General features: G+C 36.8%; 1 protein-coding gene across 2 annotated transcripts in view; it reads left to right on the forward strand.

Moving 5' to 3' along the window:
• The window catches only part of LOC306856815 (semaphorin-3F-like), a 66,913-nt gene that overhangs the window by 34,383 nt on the left and 13,342 nt on the right, over positions 1-19,188 (forward strand). The window contains exons 3-9 of one of the 2 annotated variants that reach the window (XM_079396295.1): positions 5,883-6,043; positions 8,246-8,308; positions 10,014-10,133; positions 12,809-12,898; positions 14,823-14,916; positions 17,124-17,243; positions 17,625-17,764. In XM_079396295.1, the coding sequence (XP_079252421.1) occupies positions 5,883-6,043; positions 8,246-8,308; positions 10,014-10,133; positions 12,809-12,898; positions 14,823-14,916; positions 17,124-17,243; positions 17,625-17,764 (788 nt within the window). The remainder of the gene's footprint in view (positions 1-5,882; positions 6,044-8,245; positions 8,309-10,013; positions 10,134-12,808; positions 12,899-14,822; positions 14,917-17,123; positions 17,244-17,624; positions 17,765-19,188) is intronic. The other variant, XM_079396296.1, reaches the window with a different exon arrangement.

Below are 19,188 nucleotides of genomic sequence, written 5' to 3' on the forward strand. Positions count from 1 at the left end.
ACAGACTTTAAGGTTGGTTATAGTTCAGTTAAGGGTATATCATGTCCTGGAAGATGTGTATAGGTGGAAACTGTTATTTATATGGGAGTGCTTTCTGTGTGTCACCTGCACCTCTTAAATTGTAATTATCACTTCATGAGTCTAGAGTATGTCACTTCTGCTTGTGCGTGCGAGCGAGTGAGCAGTACACAGTCACAAGGCATACGCTGTGAAGAGCAATGATGTGGCTTCTGGCTTTGTCCGCGGACCTCCTGCATACATGGTGTCACGCTAATACCAAACCACTCTCATCTCTCTCTTCCTCCTCTCCTCAGGGCCAGACTGAATTACGTACAGGAACTTGCGCTTGACAGCGACTCTTTCATTTAACCAAATTTGAAACTGGAGAAATCTGCCACAGGATGGATTGTCAGTTCTAGCTGTATAAAGACAATAGCAGTGCTAGCAATCTGGACTCCCAAATAGTCATTTTGTTGAATGATTGTTATTATTAGAACAAATGTTTCCACTCTAAAATAAAATTTTTGACATGAAGGAAAGTCAAAATGTAATCAAAATTCATCCTGTTTACTTGAAACCTAAGACACATTGATTGACGTCTCTACATTTTTCTTTTTCTTGTTTTACGTTTATCTATCTATCTATCTATCTATCTATCTATCTATCTATCTATCTATCTATCTATCTATCTATCTATCTATCTATCTATCTATCTATCTATCTATCTATCTATCTATGCCATAATTTATCACTTTTTTTATTATTATTTTGCAGTTTTTATTATTAATTTAATAATAATAATAAAGTGCATAATCGTTCTTTTTTTCATTGGCACAATTTGTTTTTCAAACCTTTTGCAATGTATTATATCATATTATTTGTAGTCGTAGTCGTTGTCGCAGTAGTAATAATAATAATAATAATAATAATAATAATAACAACAACAATAATAATATTCGTTTTATGCTTACTTTTGCCATTTCTGCCTCCAAATACAGATAATATTCTGGAGTTAATGGTGCTGTGAATGTGTAAATAGGCGTATATCAAAACATTTAAACTGCGCAATGTTGGTTTATGCAGGATGAAAGAATTCACAAATACTCCTATGGAAAAAGTGTTACGAATAATACATGAAGACATTTTGTGTAAAGTTTGTATTCAGAGATAAGTGTTCAGTTGTCAACAAAAAATGTGGAGACCTTTTGTAATATCTGCTCTTGCAGCCAAAATCAAGCATACTTGGCGGCACAGAGTGAACAGCTGACCAACAGATAAAAAAAATGAGTCACCAGCTGTTTTGTCTTTCTAATACAAAAAAAAAAGCTTTTAATCTTTGAATATGTGAACTTTGAACTTTTACGTAGGGGCCACTGACTGAATCGTACTAAATGCAGCTAACGCTATGGGACGTGACTTTATCCAGCCGCTTATGATTGTAATGTTATGGGAACATGTACCTTTGTGGGTTTTGGAGCAGAGTTGAGCCAACATGCCTGCTCTGCGATTGTTTTTGGCCAACAACTGGAAAAGCCATTCAGGAAGAAGGAGGTCAGTGCTAGAAATCTTGGTACCATCATGTATAGCAAGCATGGATTAGAGCTGATTTCATATACCCACACCAAAACTCCCACCAGGTCGCATTACCTACCTTAGGGTTTACCAGAGCATATGGCGTGAAGGAAGCGAGAAGGTTTTCAGTTGATTGGAGAAACTCAGAGCGTGTGAGAAGGTAGAAGAAGAGGAGGAGCAGAATATAGCAGCGAATATAGCAGCGGTATTTGGGAACGGATATCCCTCTGTCTCTTCCTGCTACACTGCTCATGCAAAGAAACGGAGTGAGCATGTATCCGTGAGAGTGGAAATTGTAAAAAACGGCTAAAAAGTGCAAGTACGTGTCAGGTTACTTACTCGTTAGCAACACCAAGTTCTAGTTTTCCTCCAACAAGCCATTTCATGCTACAGAGGCGAAGCAGAGAGGGGCCATTCTCAAGACAAAGTCTCCTGTGTGTGTAAAACAGACCCCCCAGTAGTCACCAACTAAGACTACGCAAGGTAATGCTGTTCCTCAAGGGTTTATCTGGCTCCACTTAACTGGCTTTTCACAGGTCTTTCTCCTAAAGGTTGAAAGTCGATCTATCAAAGAATAGATGGTAGATGGTTGGTAGATGTTGGCCTTGTAGATCTAATTAAGACCAGTTTTGTGGTTATTTTTGCAATATTTCAGCACCGCTACTGTTTTGTTAGTCTGTCTGACCTGTCTTCAGCTTAATCCAAATCAGACACCAGAGTACTAGCTCAGTTCCAAAACCTTCTGTAGGCTGTGTCCAAAATCACATACTCCCAGAGTAGGTAATTCTTTTGAATACAATATGAATGTGCATTAATGTAATCTGGACGTACTGCGTTCACCATGTTGTCATTGTCATGCGCTTTACAAGAGTTAGTTGCATTGCGTCACTATCATTCACAAATTTTGAATTGGGGCCTCATGGGATAGTAAAGTGTCCATTGGATGCACACTTCAGAATCTTGACAGAAGTAGTAGGTACTTCGGATGCTTTTCGCCAACTGTTTTATGAATCCTGTGAAATATACAGTACCACTGTTTTCACATACTGTTCATTCGCCTACTGTATGTTAGGGAAGTATGCGATTTTTGGATGCAGTCCTAGTATTAGGACCCTATGATTTCCGCATTTTGGAAAACATAGACTGAATTATGAAATCCAGTCATAAGAATGGAATTTACTGTATAGCATGGAATGTCACAGAATTAGCCACATTTTGTGTGAATAAATCAAAAGTAGGTCAGCAAACATAAATAAAAATGTGACATGGACTAGTATCTGTGAATATTAAGCCGAAAAATAAATAAATAAATATGAATCCTGCATACATGTCTCTGTGTGAATAAATTAAAAGTTAAATTATTACTGAAGCATGTGTGACATTCACAGGGTTTTAGCCTCTGCTGCCTTAATATACAAAATATATAATTACATGAACACAAACATAATCTCTAGCACTTCTCTGAGAGTCACTTCGTGAACATTTTACTATTTCTATTGTGAAAAAAATATCATATCATATAAACAGAAACTTAAAGGTCTTTACAGCAACCTGTCAAAATAAAAATTCAGTTTAACTTTAATAAACTATGACAGAAATATAGCCTATTAATTAATATAATGATAGTACCACCTCAAATAATACAATTATTACTTAAACAGTATTTTTAAGGAATATTTACCAGAAAAATTATTTACCAGAAGTTATTTACCAGAAAAATGTAAATACTCAACACAGTATTTCTGAAAAAAAAAGAAATAAAATAAAATATTAATAAATAAATGATTTATAAAATCAATTAATGAGAGATGATTTTGATTATTAAAATTTAATGAAACCATTCAAATGGAATCCAGAAAATTAATAGACAGCACAGGACTTGGTAAAACATGATTTTTTATTCATATTTTTAAATTTAATTATTAAAACAGAGTCTAGAAATATTAAAACTGAAAAAAAAAAAAAAAGGAATCCAGATAAATTAAAACAAACAAATAAAAAGTTTGGGAAAAAATTAAATGTATTTCATAGGGCCTTTCCTGGTATGCTGTCTATTAAACATCCAAGATGGTTGTTAAAGTTGAGGGAATTGTTGAATAGAAATATATCTAATTTAGATTTGAAACTACTAATACAAAAAAAATTTGCTCATTATAGGTTCACCTTTTTTCAACACTGTATTTGTGTGGACTATGTAAATGTTCCACTTGTCAGACTATTGCATCTTGGCTCTGTCTTTTATTGCTTCTAGGTAGACTCTAGTCTGATATTGTCTAAATGAAGCTGTTGACTCGTGTGTCCGGATGGATCCAAGATAGACGTGGAGCTGTTGGTATTGGAGTACAGGGATCTTTAGACATTTGGTCTTGTTTCCACAGGTGGCCCTCTGTCTTGTGAGAGAGAAAGGGATGGAATGAAAGAGTTTGGGGATTGAAAGTCAAGGGAGAGAACGAGAGACTAGCGAGATAAGGGTAACATTTATTTTTTGGCATGCAGTCTCCGCTTCGTATTTACTCTGGTTTCGTCAGGTCCGACCATATGCCAAGCCTTAGAGCTGAAGCGAGCTTTGTGCATTTAGAGACACAGTGCATACTTGAATTCCTACAATAGTAAACTCACATTTCCCCTCCCAGTAGAACTTTAAACACTAGTGTTTTCTTTGAGGGCTTCAGGAACTGGATTTGCTGCACGGCTTGGCAAAAATCATTGAGTACACATGGTGAATATCCTGTCGAAGTGTTATATTTAGGTTATGTGGTGGACAGAATGGCTGTCCTGTCTTGCTTCTGATTTGTTAAAGTTGCTTGTTTGGGCAAAGATTAAAACAGACCCCTAACCTTCTATAGGTATTAACATTTAATGTCGCTCCATTTGTGTGACAGCTCAAACTGTGTGGATGTTTGAGGAGAAGTGTGTGCTACTGCTTTGCTAAGCCACCACTCCCATCTCAGCATCATGGTGATGCAGTGTGGAAACACACACTGGTGTGAGGGAGGTCTGAGCCAGCAGATGGTCAGTCAGAAGGGCTGCTAAAACAAACAGATGTTTAGGAGATGCTGACAGACATGCTGAAAGGAGCTGGAACTACTATGTGAAATCTACTTTTCTTGCATTTACGTTTTCACTCTCTTGTTTTTTTTTTTTCTCGAAGAATTCTCTTTCTCGCTCTGTTGCTCTTGATTAATTTGTTCTTCATTTTTCCTTTTAATTCTGTTTTGCTTGATTTTTAGCTCAGACTCCTTTCTTTTCTTTCTTTCTTTCTTTCTTTCTTTCTTTCTTTCTTTCTTTCTTTCTTTCTTTCTTTCTTTCCTGTCTATCCACACATAGCTTACAGGATGGATTCATTGTTCTGCATGTCTTGAGCTGAAAAAATAATCTCACAGATGGAGGCTCACACACACACACACACACACACACCATTGTGACAGCTGTCAATCAAAGCCCTGACCTCAAAACGCAACCCTTTCTCGTGGATTTATTAAATCAAACTATGCAAACAGAGCAATGGTAATGTGATTAATCAGAGTGTATTGTGCTTGTGAATTCATGGCCTGTGTCAGGCAGATAAACTGGTAATTCTTCATTGGATTTGTTTTGATAAATTACTAAGATTAGAATTTATTTTTAATCATTGTCTCTACTGGGTGATTCCTGACTTGTTGATTGACAGACACACTGAAGAGACGTGTGTGTGTGTGTGTGTGTGTGTTCTTTGTCCTCTGTGACCTGTGTGCAACACCAGGTTAACTGTTTTACGCCCTTTATACATTTTCATATCCTAAATTTAATTATATTTACACAAAAATGTTATTATAGTACTTTTTTATTTAATTTCTTACATACAAAAAGAAAGAGAGGCAGGGCTGCTATAGTGGAAATCCCAGTGTATATATATTTTAATTTATTGATAACTTCCTTTTTCTTTGGAAATGAGGTGGTGTTTTTTCCTTTTTCCTTTCTCAGACCTTACTATGTTTGGGTGTCTCCTAAGATAAGATTGGAAAAATCTGAAGACATAATTACAGATTCGGTTGCCATGATTTGTCCCTGCAATAACAAACTGTCTATTACCTCATAAGTTGAAAAAAGATTGAGTTTTCATTGTTGTGAACTGTGGCCAAAACGATTATGTTATTGTCAGTTTGCCATGTTTTTATGATATGTATTTAAGCAATTATGGAAATGGAATGAAACTGGGCGTGGAGCGCTTTATCTCTCTGTGTAAATCTTTCTAAAACAAACAATGTCGTAGCAATAAATGGCTTGTCTATTTTCGATGACTGAACTGAATATTCTCTCTCATTCTGCAGATCTGAGGTCTACAGGTACAGCCCATCACTTCTCTTTCCTGTTGAACACATCAGACTATCGCATCTTGCGCATGGATGAGGATCATGACCGCATGTATGTGGGCAGCAAAGACTACATACTGTCCCTGGACCTCCACGACATCAACCGAGAACCCCTCATAGTAAGAACCAACACTAATCACTCCATCTGCCTCCCACATAGATGGATACAGATGTGGTCAGAATTGTTGGTACCCTTAGTAAATATGGTCAAAGATGGCTGTGAAAATAAATGTGCATTGTTAATCCTTTTGATCTTTTATTTTAAAAAATCACAAAAACCTAAGCTTTCATTGGAGAATAAGAATTTAAAGTGGGGGAAATATCATTTTGAAAAAAGTTTTTTCTCAAATATATGTTGGATACAATTACTGGTACCCCTAGAAATTCTTGAGTAAAATATATCTGAAATATATTCCCATTCATATTTATAATTTTGACCACTCCAGGGTGATTATGAACATGAAAATATCCAGCCATGACTTCCTGTTTCACAGAAATATAAATAGGAGGGAAAACAAAGTCCAAATTCCCTTAATTATCCATCACAATGAGAAAAAACAAAGAATATATTTCTGATGTGCAGCAAAAGATAATTGAGCTTCATAAATTAGAAATTGACTTTAAGAAAAGAGCTAGAGCAGTGAAAAATATTTCCATCATCAGGGCAATAATTAAGAATTTCCAATCAACATAAAATGCTATGAATCTGCCTGGAAGAGGACATGTGTCTATATCGTCCTAATGCACGGTGAGAAGGAGAGTTTGTGTGGCCAAAGACTCTTCAAGGATCACAGCTGGAGAATTGCAGAAAAACGTTGATTTTCGGGGTCAGAAAACCTTAAAAAAATGACCAAACAGCACCTACATCACCACATGTTGTTTGGGAGGGCTTCAAGAAAAAAATCAAGAGAAGAAAATACTCTCACCAAAAAACAATCTCCAGCATATTCAGTTGTCAGACATGACTGGAACTTCAAATGGGACTGGCTTCTATGGTCAGATGTAACTAAAAATGTAGCTTTTTAGCAGCAAACACTCAAGATGGGTTTGGTGGATACAGGGATAAAAGCTGTAGTGTCAGAGTTCAGTGTTGCATGGGGTAAGAGGGGGGAGGGGGGGGCAAGGACGAGAGGGAGTTCAGCTTCCTGACAGCCTGATGTATGAAGCTATCCTTCAGTCTGCTGGTCCTCGCCTGGAGACTCCGCAGTCTCCTCCCTGATGGCAGCAGACTGAAGAAGCTGTGTGTCGGGTGGGTGGGATCACCTGCAATGCGGAGGGCTTTGCGGGTGAGACGGGTGCTGTAAATGTCCTGGAGGGAGGGGAGAGAGACACCAATGATCTTCTCAGCTGCTTCCAGTCCTCTGATCTGAACCCTGTAGAAAATGACTGGGCTGAACTGAAGAGGAGAAGCACCAACATGGAGCTGTGAATCTGAAGGATCTGGAGTGATTCTGGATGAAGGAATGGTCTCTAGTCTCTTGTCAGGTTTTCTCTAACCTCATCAGGCATTATAGGAGAAAACTCCTATACTATTTTGGCAAACGGAGGTTTCAAAGAGTATTGAATAAAAGGGTGCCATTAATTGTGTCCAATGTGTATTAGAGGAAAACATTTATTTCATAATGAAATGTTCCCCCACTTTAATTTCTTATTCTCTAATGAAAGCTTAAGATTTTTGTGATTTTCTTTTTTTTTTTTTTTTTTTTTTTTTTTTAAATAAAAGATCAAAAGGATTAACAATGCAGATTTATTTCCACAGCTGCCTTTGATCATATTTACCAAGGGTACCAACAATTTTGACCACGTGTGTAGATTGGTGGCTAGATTTATTTATTTCATTTTCGATTTCATTTTTTATTTATGATTTAGGAATTTATCATTTATGAATATAGTTGTTTTATTTATTAAATTTTGTAATTGTTTTTATTTATTTATTTTGTATACCATATTTCACTGTTTTTGCTTATTTTATTTTTAATTATTTAATTTAAAGAAAGATGTTCACTCTGTTTTGTGTTCAGTTCCTGAACAAACACAAGTCATAGCCTAAATCACAGTAGGCTCCGAGGGTCATTCCTCTATCACTGTTACTTTTACTGATTGGCTCACAGCAATGCAGGAAACTGACTATTAAATTCTATAAAACTAAAGCCTGGATATGTGGGGAACCCTGGGGCCTTATAAAAGTTCACGTGAACATTCCCTGGCTAGTTCTGCTCATTACAGTGAAAGGTTGTTGAGTTAAAGGGGATCGTTTCTGAGATCGTGTCATTGTTGTGACAAATGGGATTGACCTTTCTCTCTCATATGCTCTCTTTCAGATACACTGGCCTGTTTCCCCGCAAAGGAAGACGGAGTGTGTTTTAAGTGGCAAAGACACAAACGTGAGTGCCGTCTTTGCTTCTACTCCACTCACATACTCTGATCTGGAAGGCCGTGAAAAACTGAGAACAGCATTCCTGAAAACCGCTCGGCGCATCAAATTAGAGAACTGGAGCTAAATGTTATATACACCGACAGCGTTATAACAATATACACAACCCGTTTTTCAGTTTACAGTTGGCCATCATTTGCTCGCAAGATATCTTTGTTTAGACATATCAACTCATCTCCAGCGCTCACTTATGAAACACTACAGTACGTCTATGTGACATCTGTTTGTGGTTTGGATTTTAAGCTGTAAATGTCATTACAAATACACAGCATATAAACAATCGTTTGGTCAGGTCCAGGTCTACAGCCCTGTGTACAGCCCAGCTCAACAAAAAATATATGCTGATATAAATGAAGTGAAAGTTAGATATTCAGGTTTAGGAGTAGTGCTGAGGTCAAATATATGCGTTACAAACCTCAACCTTCCTGGTCAGAAACCACACATAAAAAAATATGCACTGATATTCAGAGAAGGAAAACAGATGCTAGATCCAGTGTGAGACGAACTCGAACCGGTCAAATTCCTAGATTTGTGGATACATGGAATTGGACATGCGGTTTAGTGGTCTGGTAAAGAAACTGTGCATCACCTGATCATCTGCACATCTGTGGGGTGCATTACATTTGGGGTGATTTGTTGTGCTCTGGTATGGTACTTAGTGTCAGTTTGGTTGTGGGATGTGATGGGTTTTAACCACAGCTCATGAATTATTAATAATGTTGAATGCACTTGCTGTGAAATTATTCCTCATGTAGGTTTTTTTTCTGATTTGACTCTTTTGAATTATTGAACGTAAAGTTGCTGAAATAAATGCCAGTACAGAGTTTAGAAACATTTTAAAATGGGTGATAGTCTTTCATTTTCATTACAGCTATACAAAAGCATGATTAGCTGCCTATTTATACTCTGTGAATGCATGCATGTTGATGAAATCCAAAATTTCAGGGCAAGATACTGATACTTATATTCAGCAAGGATGCATTAAAATGATCAAAAGTGACAAATACATTTATAATGTTACAAACTATTTCTATTTCCAATAAATGTTGTTCTTTCACACTTTTCTGTTCATCAAAGAAATCCTGAGAAAAATGTTTCACAATTTCCATAAGAATCCATTTAAAAATCTTACCAACCCTGAATTTTGAAATGCTCTGCATCAGAGTATTATCATAGACTATCATATTGCATAGTCTTCCACAGCCACTTTCTCTTTGAGGTCGATTACAGTGAAAGTGGAGCAACAAAGTTTAAGTTTCAAATGATTTAAAATGCTGACATGTTTATAGCTAGCTACCCGTATACCTGATTGCATTGGTCAAACATTAGCATCTGTGTTTGCATACTAGCAAAGTATGTTTCTGGCATTGTTACAGTTCTTGTTTTTGGACAAACAGTCTCTGAATACTGCCATCAAAGTTTTGGTCCGTTTTCCCAGAAGTGTAGGACTAATATTCAAATATTTATATCTGCCTAAAGTTTATTTTCTTAGCGTTTAGCAGTAGCATTTAATGCTAACACAACCTAAAAGCCAACAGACTGGAACTAAAAGCCACAATTTCACTTTTTATTTTAATGTCTGGTCTAATGGCTCTTTTGTTCAGTCTGTCGCATACATGTGTGAAAATAATTACCGTGATTGTTTCCTCTCTCAGGGCGAGTGCGGTAATTTCATCCGTCTGATCGAGCCGTGGAACAGGACACACTTGTACGTGTGTGGGACGGGCGCCTACAACCCAGTGTGCACTTATGTCAACAGAGGACGCAAACCTATGGTAAGAGTGGGGTAACAGGGCATGAGAGTCTTAAACATAGCGGGTACACCTGGATACCTGTGAGGCACAGGTGTTCTTACTGTATTTATAGATATTCCTTTTCCAGATTTCTCAACAAATCTATTCATTACCGACTCTTACAGTTCATCAAGTGTGATTTCTCACTCACCGTCCCCTTGTGTCACCTCCTCCCCCATTAAAAACCCTCCAGGTGTTGGCTGGCGTTCACCCTCACAGCTGCCTTCCCCGACGCGCTATAACTCTCTCTCCTGTTTAGTCTTACTCTTTAATTGAAGAGCTTGAGTTTCTTCACTCCAGCCAGGCATCACTCTGTGGACCCTCTTTGCCTTTTTAGGACCCTTGCTTGTGCAGCTAGTACTTTCGGCTCTCTAAATACAACACTTGTTCTCTAATGATGGCTCAGGGACGTTTAAAGTGGAATTAATAGAAGTCTGTTTTTTTTTTTTTTTTTTTTTTTTTTTTTTTTTTAAACACAAACGCTTATAAAATCACACCTAAGCTAATGCTACAATTATTTTACCTGGTTATGTATTTCTTAATGGAAATGAATGAAATGAAAATGTTTATGCAACTTTGTCATTCAAAACCAGGGTTATAGCTAACTACAGTTAAAACCAAAACCATAATCTATTTTTATAACTTGAAATAAAATAAATGCTAACTGAAATAAAATGAAATATATATAAAAAAACTTGATGCCATTGATACCAAGGCAAAAATGTTAAACTTGAACTAATTCATTTAAAGTAAAAATAGAAAATAGAAAAAAAACGTATTTATATACTTAATAATACCTAATATAATACTTATTTATATGCTTAAAATAATTTATATAATACAGTAGTTATATTAATGCAATAATATAATAATAATAATAATAATAATAATAATAAATAATTGTGAAAATATAAAAATTATTTTTAACAAATAAAATACAAATATTAAAATAAATGAATTAATACATATTGTATTGTCTTGTCATATCATATATCACATATATCATATATCATATCTAAAGACCTGTATTGAATGCTGTTCAGAAAGTCATATGGGATTAGAATAACACGAGAGTAAGTAAATAATTACAGAATTATTCCTATATTTTCCTAGTTTCAAGTCTGAGATCTGTGTTATGCTAAGGGAGCTCCCATTATAGCGCCTCAGTATGGTGCTGGTGGTCTGTAGCTCACCATAATAATGAATTTCCTCAACATTTCCCAGGACTGGCACACATCCTTTTTATGCCCTCCCCATGTGAATGTTTCTACAGTATAAGAGCTGAGAGGTGATATTATACCCTTTAACACCCAGCTCTTTCTAGACAGGAAACCTGGGTCACAGACTGCGTCCACAAAGTCCTCCAGTCAGGCAAACATCTCATAGTCTGTCCCAATGAGCACGACACACATCACGTCTAACACATACAGACGCACATTAATCCAAAGACATCCAGATGTGGCCGACTGTAGCAAGTTTTTGGCGTGCTAGCCCAGTCTTTGCATTCAGACGCTACCCAAGACAGTATGTTGAAAGAAACACATGTGGCCGCAGCAGACGTACTGACTCTCAATGTTGATTTTTGGGGTTTTCCGAGAGCCGGCTGTGCAACTCATCATGGTCAAACCATCCTACATCCTACATCTGTGCGAACACATGACACCACAATCCCAAACGAGTTTTGCTTTACTTCAAGATATCTGTAGAGCCTGATGTCTTTCACACACTAACTCTGCAACCTAGTGAGCAATTTGATGTCCATGCTAAAAACAGTGCACTAAACCAGGTCTATTTTGCCGGTTTTAGAGGGGTTTTAGAGACTGGGATACCAGCTAGACCATCTTAAACCACCTTAGGCTGGTTTATGTTGCAAGAGTCAACTTCCCCTACTACCAAAGTAACATCCTTACTAAAGTGATAATGAACAAACACAATACAGTAAGCAAAGCGTAACATTTAAAAATCCACATAAATACTGTGTAAAATAGTTCATTTATAATAAAAGTATAATATAATAAAAGTAGTAAAAGTAAACGTAGAAGATAGAATGGTAGAATGCAAGGAGACAAATCTAAACAATTGTCATATTAATAAAATGTATAAATATAACTTATTTATATTTTTATTTTATATATATACATTTAAATATTTATTAATATTTTTAATATACTGTACTAATTTAAATGTCTATGTAAAACTATTAAATATTTCACAATGATAAAAACAAGCTAAAATTAGCATGAATTGATTGCACACACATGTGAAATATGATGTATGTGTTATAGAAAAAAATTAAATGTTTATAATATAAAATGTATGTTTATGTATGTATTTTTTCATCATGCATTAAGCTCTGTGCAGTGCATTCTGGGATTTCCTTCACTGTGATGGATACTTGCAGTGATGACTTTAACTCTTTTTTTTTTTTTTTTTTTTAGCTCATTAGGTTTTGGAACAGAGCTGCTGTTTCACTTGCAAAAGCATTCATAGATACACATACATACACATACATGTCATAATTATTGTTTTCTCTAAGTGTTAAAGGTCACCTCAGTGCCTAGCTGAACTTGTCGTCTTTTATTTTATTTTTTTTAAAGGGGCAACCGTGCTTGGTAAGTGAGTAACATCATAGATCATGTGACTATGTTCTGTTTTAGACCGCCATGCATCTCCAGATGCCCCAGACCAGAGGAAGAGCTAGTCGTGCAGCTGAACCTGAAACAGTGTTTGATGAGACAGGACTACAGGTGGGACACGGATTTGGACGTCTCTCGTGAGCCCGTTGGCTCTCCTTGTGTCTAAAGATGCATAGCCTGCATGCTCTTCGTTCCTCTGTGTCTTTCTTGTTCCACCTCATCTGTAGCTGATGTCTGGATGTTTTTTGTTAACTCTTTGTCTTGTCTTTCTAACATGTTTTCTTTTAAAGCTTTGTTCTGTGTCACATCTTGTTTTTTGTCTTCACTTTCTTTTAGTTTTAATATATGTCTTCATGGTTAACCTCTCTTGGCTGATCTATATTTAAGTTCCGTTCTTCTGTAATGTCTTAGCTTGTTGAATGTTTCTCTCTTTGTAGTTCAACCCGCAAAACTACCTTCTGAGCTTAGTTAATCGTTAATTTGCAAGATTTTGCAATGGAACATTACATACTCCAAAAAAGTTTTTTTTTTTTTTTTTTTTCTGGTACTATTGCAGTTTCTTTATAAATAAATAACTTGGAATACATAACTTTCTTTGCTTTATTTTCATCACCCACCTCAGCGTTGCTGCCCTCAAAGGAGTGAATGCTAAACTTTTAGGTGGTTGATCCAGAGCAAACACAAGTCGGCTCTACCAAACACAAAGGAGCAGAGGAAATAATAGACCTACACAGCTAAACATTACTCAAATATTTCAGCCGTCCTACATTTGAAATAACAGGAAGAAGCGCTTAACCTTCTCATGACCTCAGCTCCCTCCAAATACAATACTCTAGGTTTGAGCATCAGAATGTGAAGTCTAAATCCTTACACTACACTTTTGTTGACTAAATGATCCAACCGCACTACGACTGCCAAACTGACTTACAATTGAGGAATACAACAAGATATTCATCACAAAGAGGCAAATAAACACAGGAAGAGCTTGTAATACAAAGTTTCAGGTATTGTTCAGATTAGTACATGCTGGGTGGGGGTGGGGGGGGGGGGGGGGGGGGGTTAAGAAAAGAGAAAGCAAAGTTTTTTGTTTTTGTTTTTTTATGATGAAGTCGAATTTTGATGATGGAGACGAGTTTTCAATTGTCGCTTGAAAATGGTCAGGGAATGAAAAATCATTGGAGAAACAAGTACAACAAAATGTGGCATGAATTGATGGCAAGCCCAAACCTGAAAACTTAAACTTAACAAAATAATAGATAATTCTCACAAAATTGAGCAGTTATTGTAGCACACTATAATTTCCATTCAATGCCTCATATCAACTGTGTCAAACAGAAGAATATAGGGTGTCTGTTGCAAGTTTTACCTTTCTAATTCAAGGCAACACTGCAGGAGCTGCCAGTGTTGGTTTGTTCCTGCAGTGTTGATTTTAATAACGGGTGAAAAGGAATCTGTTAATGCTGGACAACTCTGAATATTCTGACAGCCTTTCCACTCTCCTTTAAATGAATGTTGATACATAAGATTAGAAATATCCAGCACTCCTCCGTCTCCTCCTGTGACTGTAAAGGAAAATTTGGGGTTAGAAAGCTATGGATCTGGCTCATGGCGAGTCTTCGGGGCATGTCAGCACACGCTCGTGGCAGTTCCTAAATCGCACATCCAAATACCTGTCAGTCAGTGTTTCTACATCATGCCTGAGGGATTCTGGTATGGGCTGGTGTCAGTAAGTCATTCCACCACGCTCACGATACAGGATTAGACAGGTGTTAGCAGGCTACGGACGAGCAGAAAAGTTTGGATAGTGAAACTTTCTATCTGCACATTGTATTCAGTGATCTGTCATTGAGATTATTTGATTTTGCGCTATTGCTTTCTTCTTTCCACCTGTGCATCATGCTGACACACGCCTAACCTTGTTAACTAAATCCGTGTCATGTTTTGTAGGGATTTGAGGACATATGCAAATTGTTTCCACAGAATTATTGACCATAAGACAGAGAGAGCTAATCTTTGCTTTCAATATCTCTTTCAGGAATACGTCTTCCATCTGGAGCCAGGCAAGGAGGATTCTGGGAAGGGAAAGTGTCCATATGATCCAAAACTGAACAGCGTCTCTGCTTTGATTAGTAAGGCCTTTCAGCAATTTCATTTAAAACTGTGGAAACATATTTCCACTTAGGTGAACAGCCATATTATGCAGTCTTTTGTACCTGTTTTCCTACAAAAAAATTTTTTTATCCTCATGAGCATTCACTTTAGTGTCTACTCAAAGCTTTTTTAGAAGACTTATTGCACAGCTATTGCCCAAAAAAGTGACTGGCTTTTCCTGCACGCCTTAAAAACAACATGGAATTTTCTCATGAGATGGTAAATTTCTCGACTTAGTGTCAATTAAATTGAATTAAATGGAGAAATCACTGCATTATTTGTTGTGTATATTGGAAAAGCAAACCATGATTTCGGAGCAACTCATAATGGAAAACTCAGATGGCAGTAAAAGCCTTTTATATTGAAGCATGCGAATCAACCAAGCGCACGGAGTGTTCTAACAAGCCTTCTAATGATGCTTCTCACTGCAAGTCTTCATGCACTAGCAAACCCGTCTTTGGTAACGTTGCGTCAGAATAGTGGTTGAGGCAAAAAAAAATAAAAAATTCACAGAGAAACTGTCAACTCTGCCAAAATAAAAGCTTGATGGTTTAACACTTGAAAATGAAAAAAAAAAAAAGAAATCAGCCATAAATATTAATATTTTAGTTTTACATCTGTACTGTAAAATTAAATTCTTAAAATTACATGTTTATTAAAAATTTTGCAGTGCAACATTTACTATTTTGTTAACATTTAATAATAATAATGCTTATTATTATTAGTCATTCTATTTTCCCAATTCATCCTTTTTTCCCCAAAAATTATGCGGCCCTAGATAGGAACACATGCAAGTTTATGAATTTAGGTTCTGCTGGCTACATAAGCTTGATTTTGCTCATCATTGCATGTATGTTGTTAGGACTTGAAAATCTACAGTATTTTGTGAATAATTTGTTGTAAATCTGTTGTAGCTTTTTCCTGACTAAACAATCCCCAAACTAGCACATCATCAGCCGAGTCCAAAGAACAACACAAAGCCCCAATTTAGCAGGGCTTGCGCAGCAGGTAATTCAGCGAAACCCTTGATTAGGAAAACAACCGGCTAAACCATCTAATCAGCACAGCTTAGCAAAGCCCACAACTAGCAAAACCACTTGGCTAATCCAGTAAAACAATTTATCAAAGTGCGACCTTAAAAGCCACAAACAAACATGACAAGGAAGCTTTTGCAAACAATTTGGCATGCTATTCGTCCAAAGAACACTTCAGCGCTTGCCTGTCTGGTTGTAGTTAACTACCACCTCATATATTAGAGTTGTTTGGTTGAGTTTACAAGGCCTTCTGACAGGTTGGCACCTAGACTTCCCCTAAGAATCAACAGTTTTGATATGCCATCAGAAAAACCGCCGCCGGGCAGAGCAAATAGACTGTCAACAAACTTATTCTACATCCATTTCCTCTACAAACCCCTCCGATTGAACTCGTATCTCCCGCTGTACACAGAAGCAAGTGTGGGCAAAAACGGGCAGGCCCTGTGTTCTGGATTCCTCCGAGAGGGAATTAATCATGAGAGCCGCTCATGACAGCGCTCTGCCTGGCCGTGGTTCTGCGGCCCCTCCTTAACTGCTGTGGCCTCTGCCAACTACACGCTGAGACACCTGCTCAAATGGCCTGCAACTGGGTTCTGCGCGCACACACACACTCACACACATTTGACCTCCACACTACTTAACAAGGAACAAATTCCTCCAGAGGCTATAATAACCCCTCACATGCACATGCATAATGACCAGCGCATATGAAACCCAGTGGGCATCAATCTTGTGCAGTATGTAATGTAAGTTGGCAGTTGCCACCAAGCCAAGCTTTATATCGTTGTACAGTGTTAGTGTCAAATTCTTAACATATGCATAATTAACGTATTATTGTTAAAAAGTAATAATACTAAGAAGAACAATTTTTAATCATAATTATTAATCAAATAAAAAAAATTCTATACTTCTGAAAACAATTATTCTCTCGACTGATAGTCTCTGTAATTGCACCGTAAGTTGAGCATTTGATAAGTTAAATGTTCTTTTTCTGTGCCTTGTTGGATCTCCAGGCAATAATGCACCATCATGGGTGTGGCTGATGTTTCACTATGGGAAAAAAGCTTATAAATCAAATGTTTAATTCTTTCACATTCACAGATACTTACATTCTGACTCTCTTTGTATCTTTCTGTTTTTGTAACTCTTAGATGGAGAACTGTATGCTGGGGTGTATATTGATTTCATGGGAACAGACTCTGCTATTTTCCGAACTTTGGGGAAAAATGCAGTCATGCGCACTGATCAATACAACTCAAGATGGCTAAATGGTAAATAAGTGGATATGAGTGTGTTTTATTTAATTTTTAGTTTAATTAAATTTAATTCAGTTTTTGTGTATGGGTTTGTGTTTATATATTTATATTGTTTTATATATTGTAACGTAGAGTTCAGGTAAATTAGGTGACACTTTGCCATTCATCTAATGATCAAAAAGATGGGCAATTTATCTCAATTCAGTTCTGTGCATAAGTTTGTTTTCTCCATTTTTACTTTTCCATCACCTTTATGCAGATCACTTAAATGGTGCTAATTAATTCAGGTAATTTCTCAGGCTGATAGATTTTTAATTGTGCAAAATGAAAAATGACATTTGAGTTTTCTCTCCCTCCCTCCCTCCCTCTTTCTTTTTTTTTTTTTTTTTATCTTAGATCCCTCATTTGTTCATGTGCACCTCATCCCTGACAGCAACGAAAAAAACGATGACAAACTCTACTTTTTCTTCCGTGAGAAGTCTTCTGAGATGGGCCAGAGCCCCAAATCACAGTCACGCATCGGCCGAATCTGCCTGGTGAGCTAAAGTCTCTGACCTAAAATATGATGTGATAAATATGAGCCAAAGTTTGAGACATACTATACTGTTCAGCATTTCTGAAAGAGATTCCAGCTACAGCCGAGAGCGAGCGAGCGAGCCGTGGTTTGTGGATACTTGACTGTGCCATTACTGTTTGCTTGCCGCTGACGTGCCGAAATCCACACATATTTGACCTCCCTGCTTACAATACGTCTCTCTATCCATGTGACCCCTGAACCTTTGACCTTTTGACCTGTCAGGTCAGCCATTCTGCGTATGACAGAGTTTCTTCACCAGAGCATGCAATGGAGAAGATGGCTTATTCACTAGTACCACAACGATTTGTCCCGAGCGTGGAGCTTAACCACAAGTTCTTAATGAAAATAGCGCCAGACCACAACTGCAAATTGAGCAAGGCAATGAAAACAAACATGGAACGGCAGGCTTGAGCCACAGGGGTAAACTCAGGGGTTTGTGGTGCATCTTCTTGGGCTTAATATAAGCTTGTGGGTGTGTTCGTGTTTAGCTATACTTGGAGGGATAAATGTTGTTAAACCATACAAAACCCACATAAATGGATCAAATATCTTTTAATTATTTTGAAATTTTAAGCTAAAATGCAGTATTTATAGAGTTTGGATAATGGCTAGTTTATGTTTTAAAGAAATTTTTGAAATTTGTTTTACAATGTCAAGTTTCAAAATGGGCAAAAAAGCATCATAAATTGACTATTATAAGGCTTGGACTAATTAACTCAAAATCTTAGCTAGGATTAAGGTAATTGTAAATAGCTTAATAGTCGATGGCAGGAACAACTTTTCAAAAGTTTGGAGTCAATAATATTTTTTTCAGAAAAATACAGTAAAGTAATATCGTCCAATATTATTGCAATGTAAAATAATTGGTTTCTATTTAAATATATATTCAAATGTAATTTATTCATGTGATGGCAAAGCAGAATTTTCAGCAGCCATTATCAGTATTGAATATTGTGATGCGCAATATTTTTGTGAAAGCCATGATGCATTTTTTTTTCTGGGTTTCTTTGATGAATAGAAAGTCAAAACAGAAATTGAAATACACATTTAAAAAAAAAAAATTTTTTTACTGTCACTTTTCGATTCATTGGATGCATTCTTACACACAAAAAAACATTTAGAATATTAGCATATATACAGTGCAAAAGCTTTGTGTGTCTTCGTAAATGGGTTTGTGCTTGTGTATTTTTTGAACCACATGGTGGTATATGACATTGCATGTCTGTTTGTGTGGGTGGCTGGGTTTTTTGTGTTTATCTGCTTTCTGTTTTGTGTTTATGGGTGTGTTTATATGAGTGCGTGGTCTCTGTCGTGCAGCCCCCCAGGTCTTTGTTTATGAGTCGGGGTCATGTGGTGACCTATCACGCAAACACACCCCTGTGC

The sequence above is a fragment of the Barbus barbus genome, assembly GCF_936440315.1.
Source record: "Barbus barbus genome assembly, chromosome: 37".
Taxonomy (NCBI): domain Eukaryota; kingdom Metazoa; phylum Chordata; class Actinopteri; order Cypriniformes; family Cyprinidae; genus Barbus; species Barbus barbus.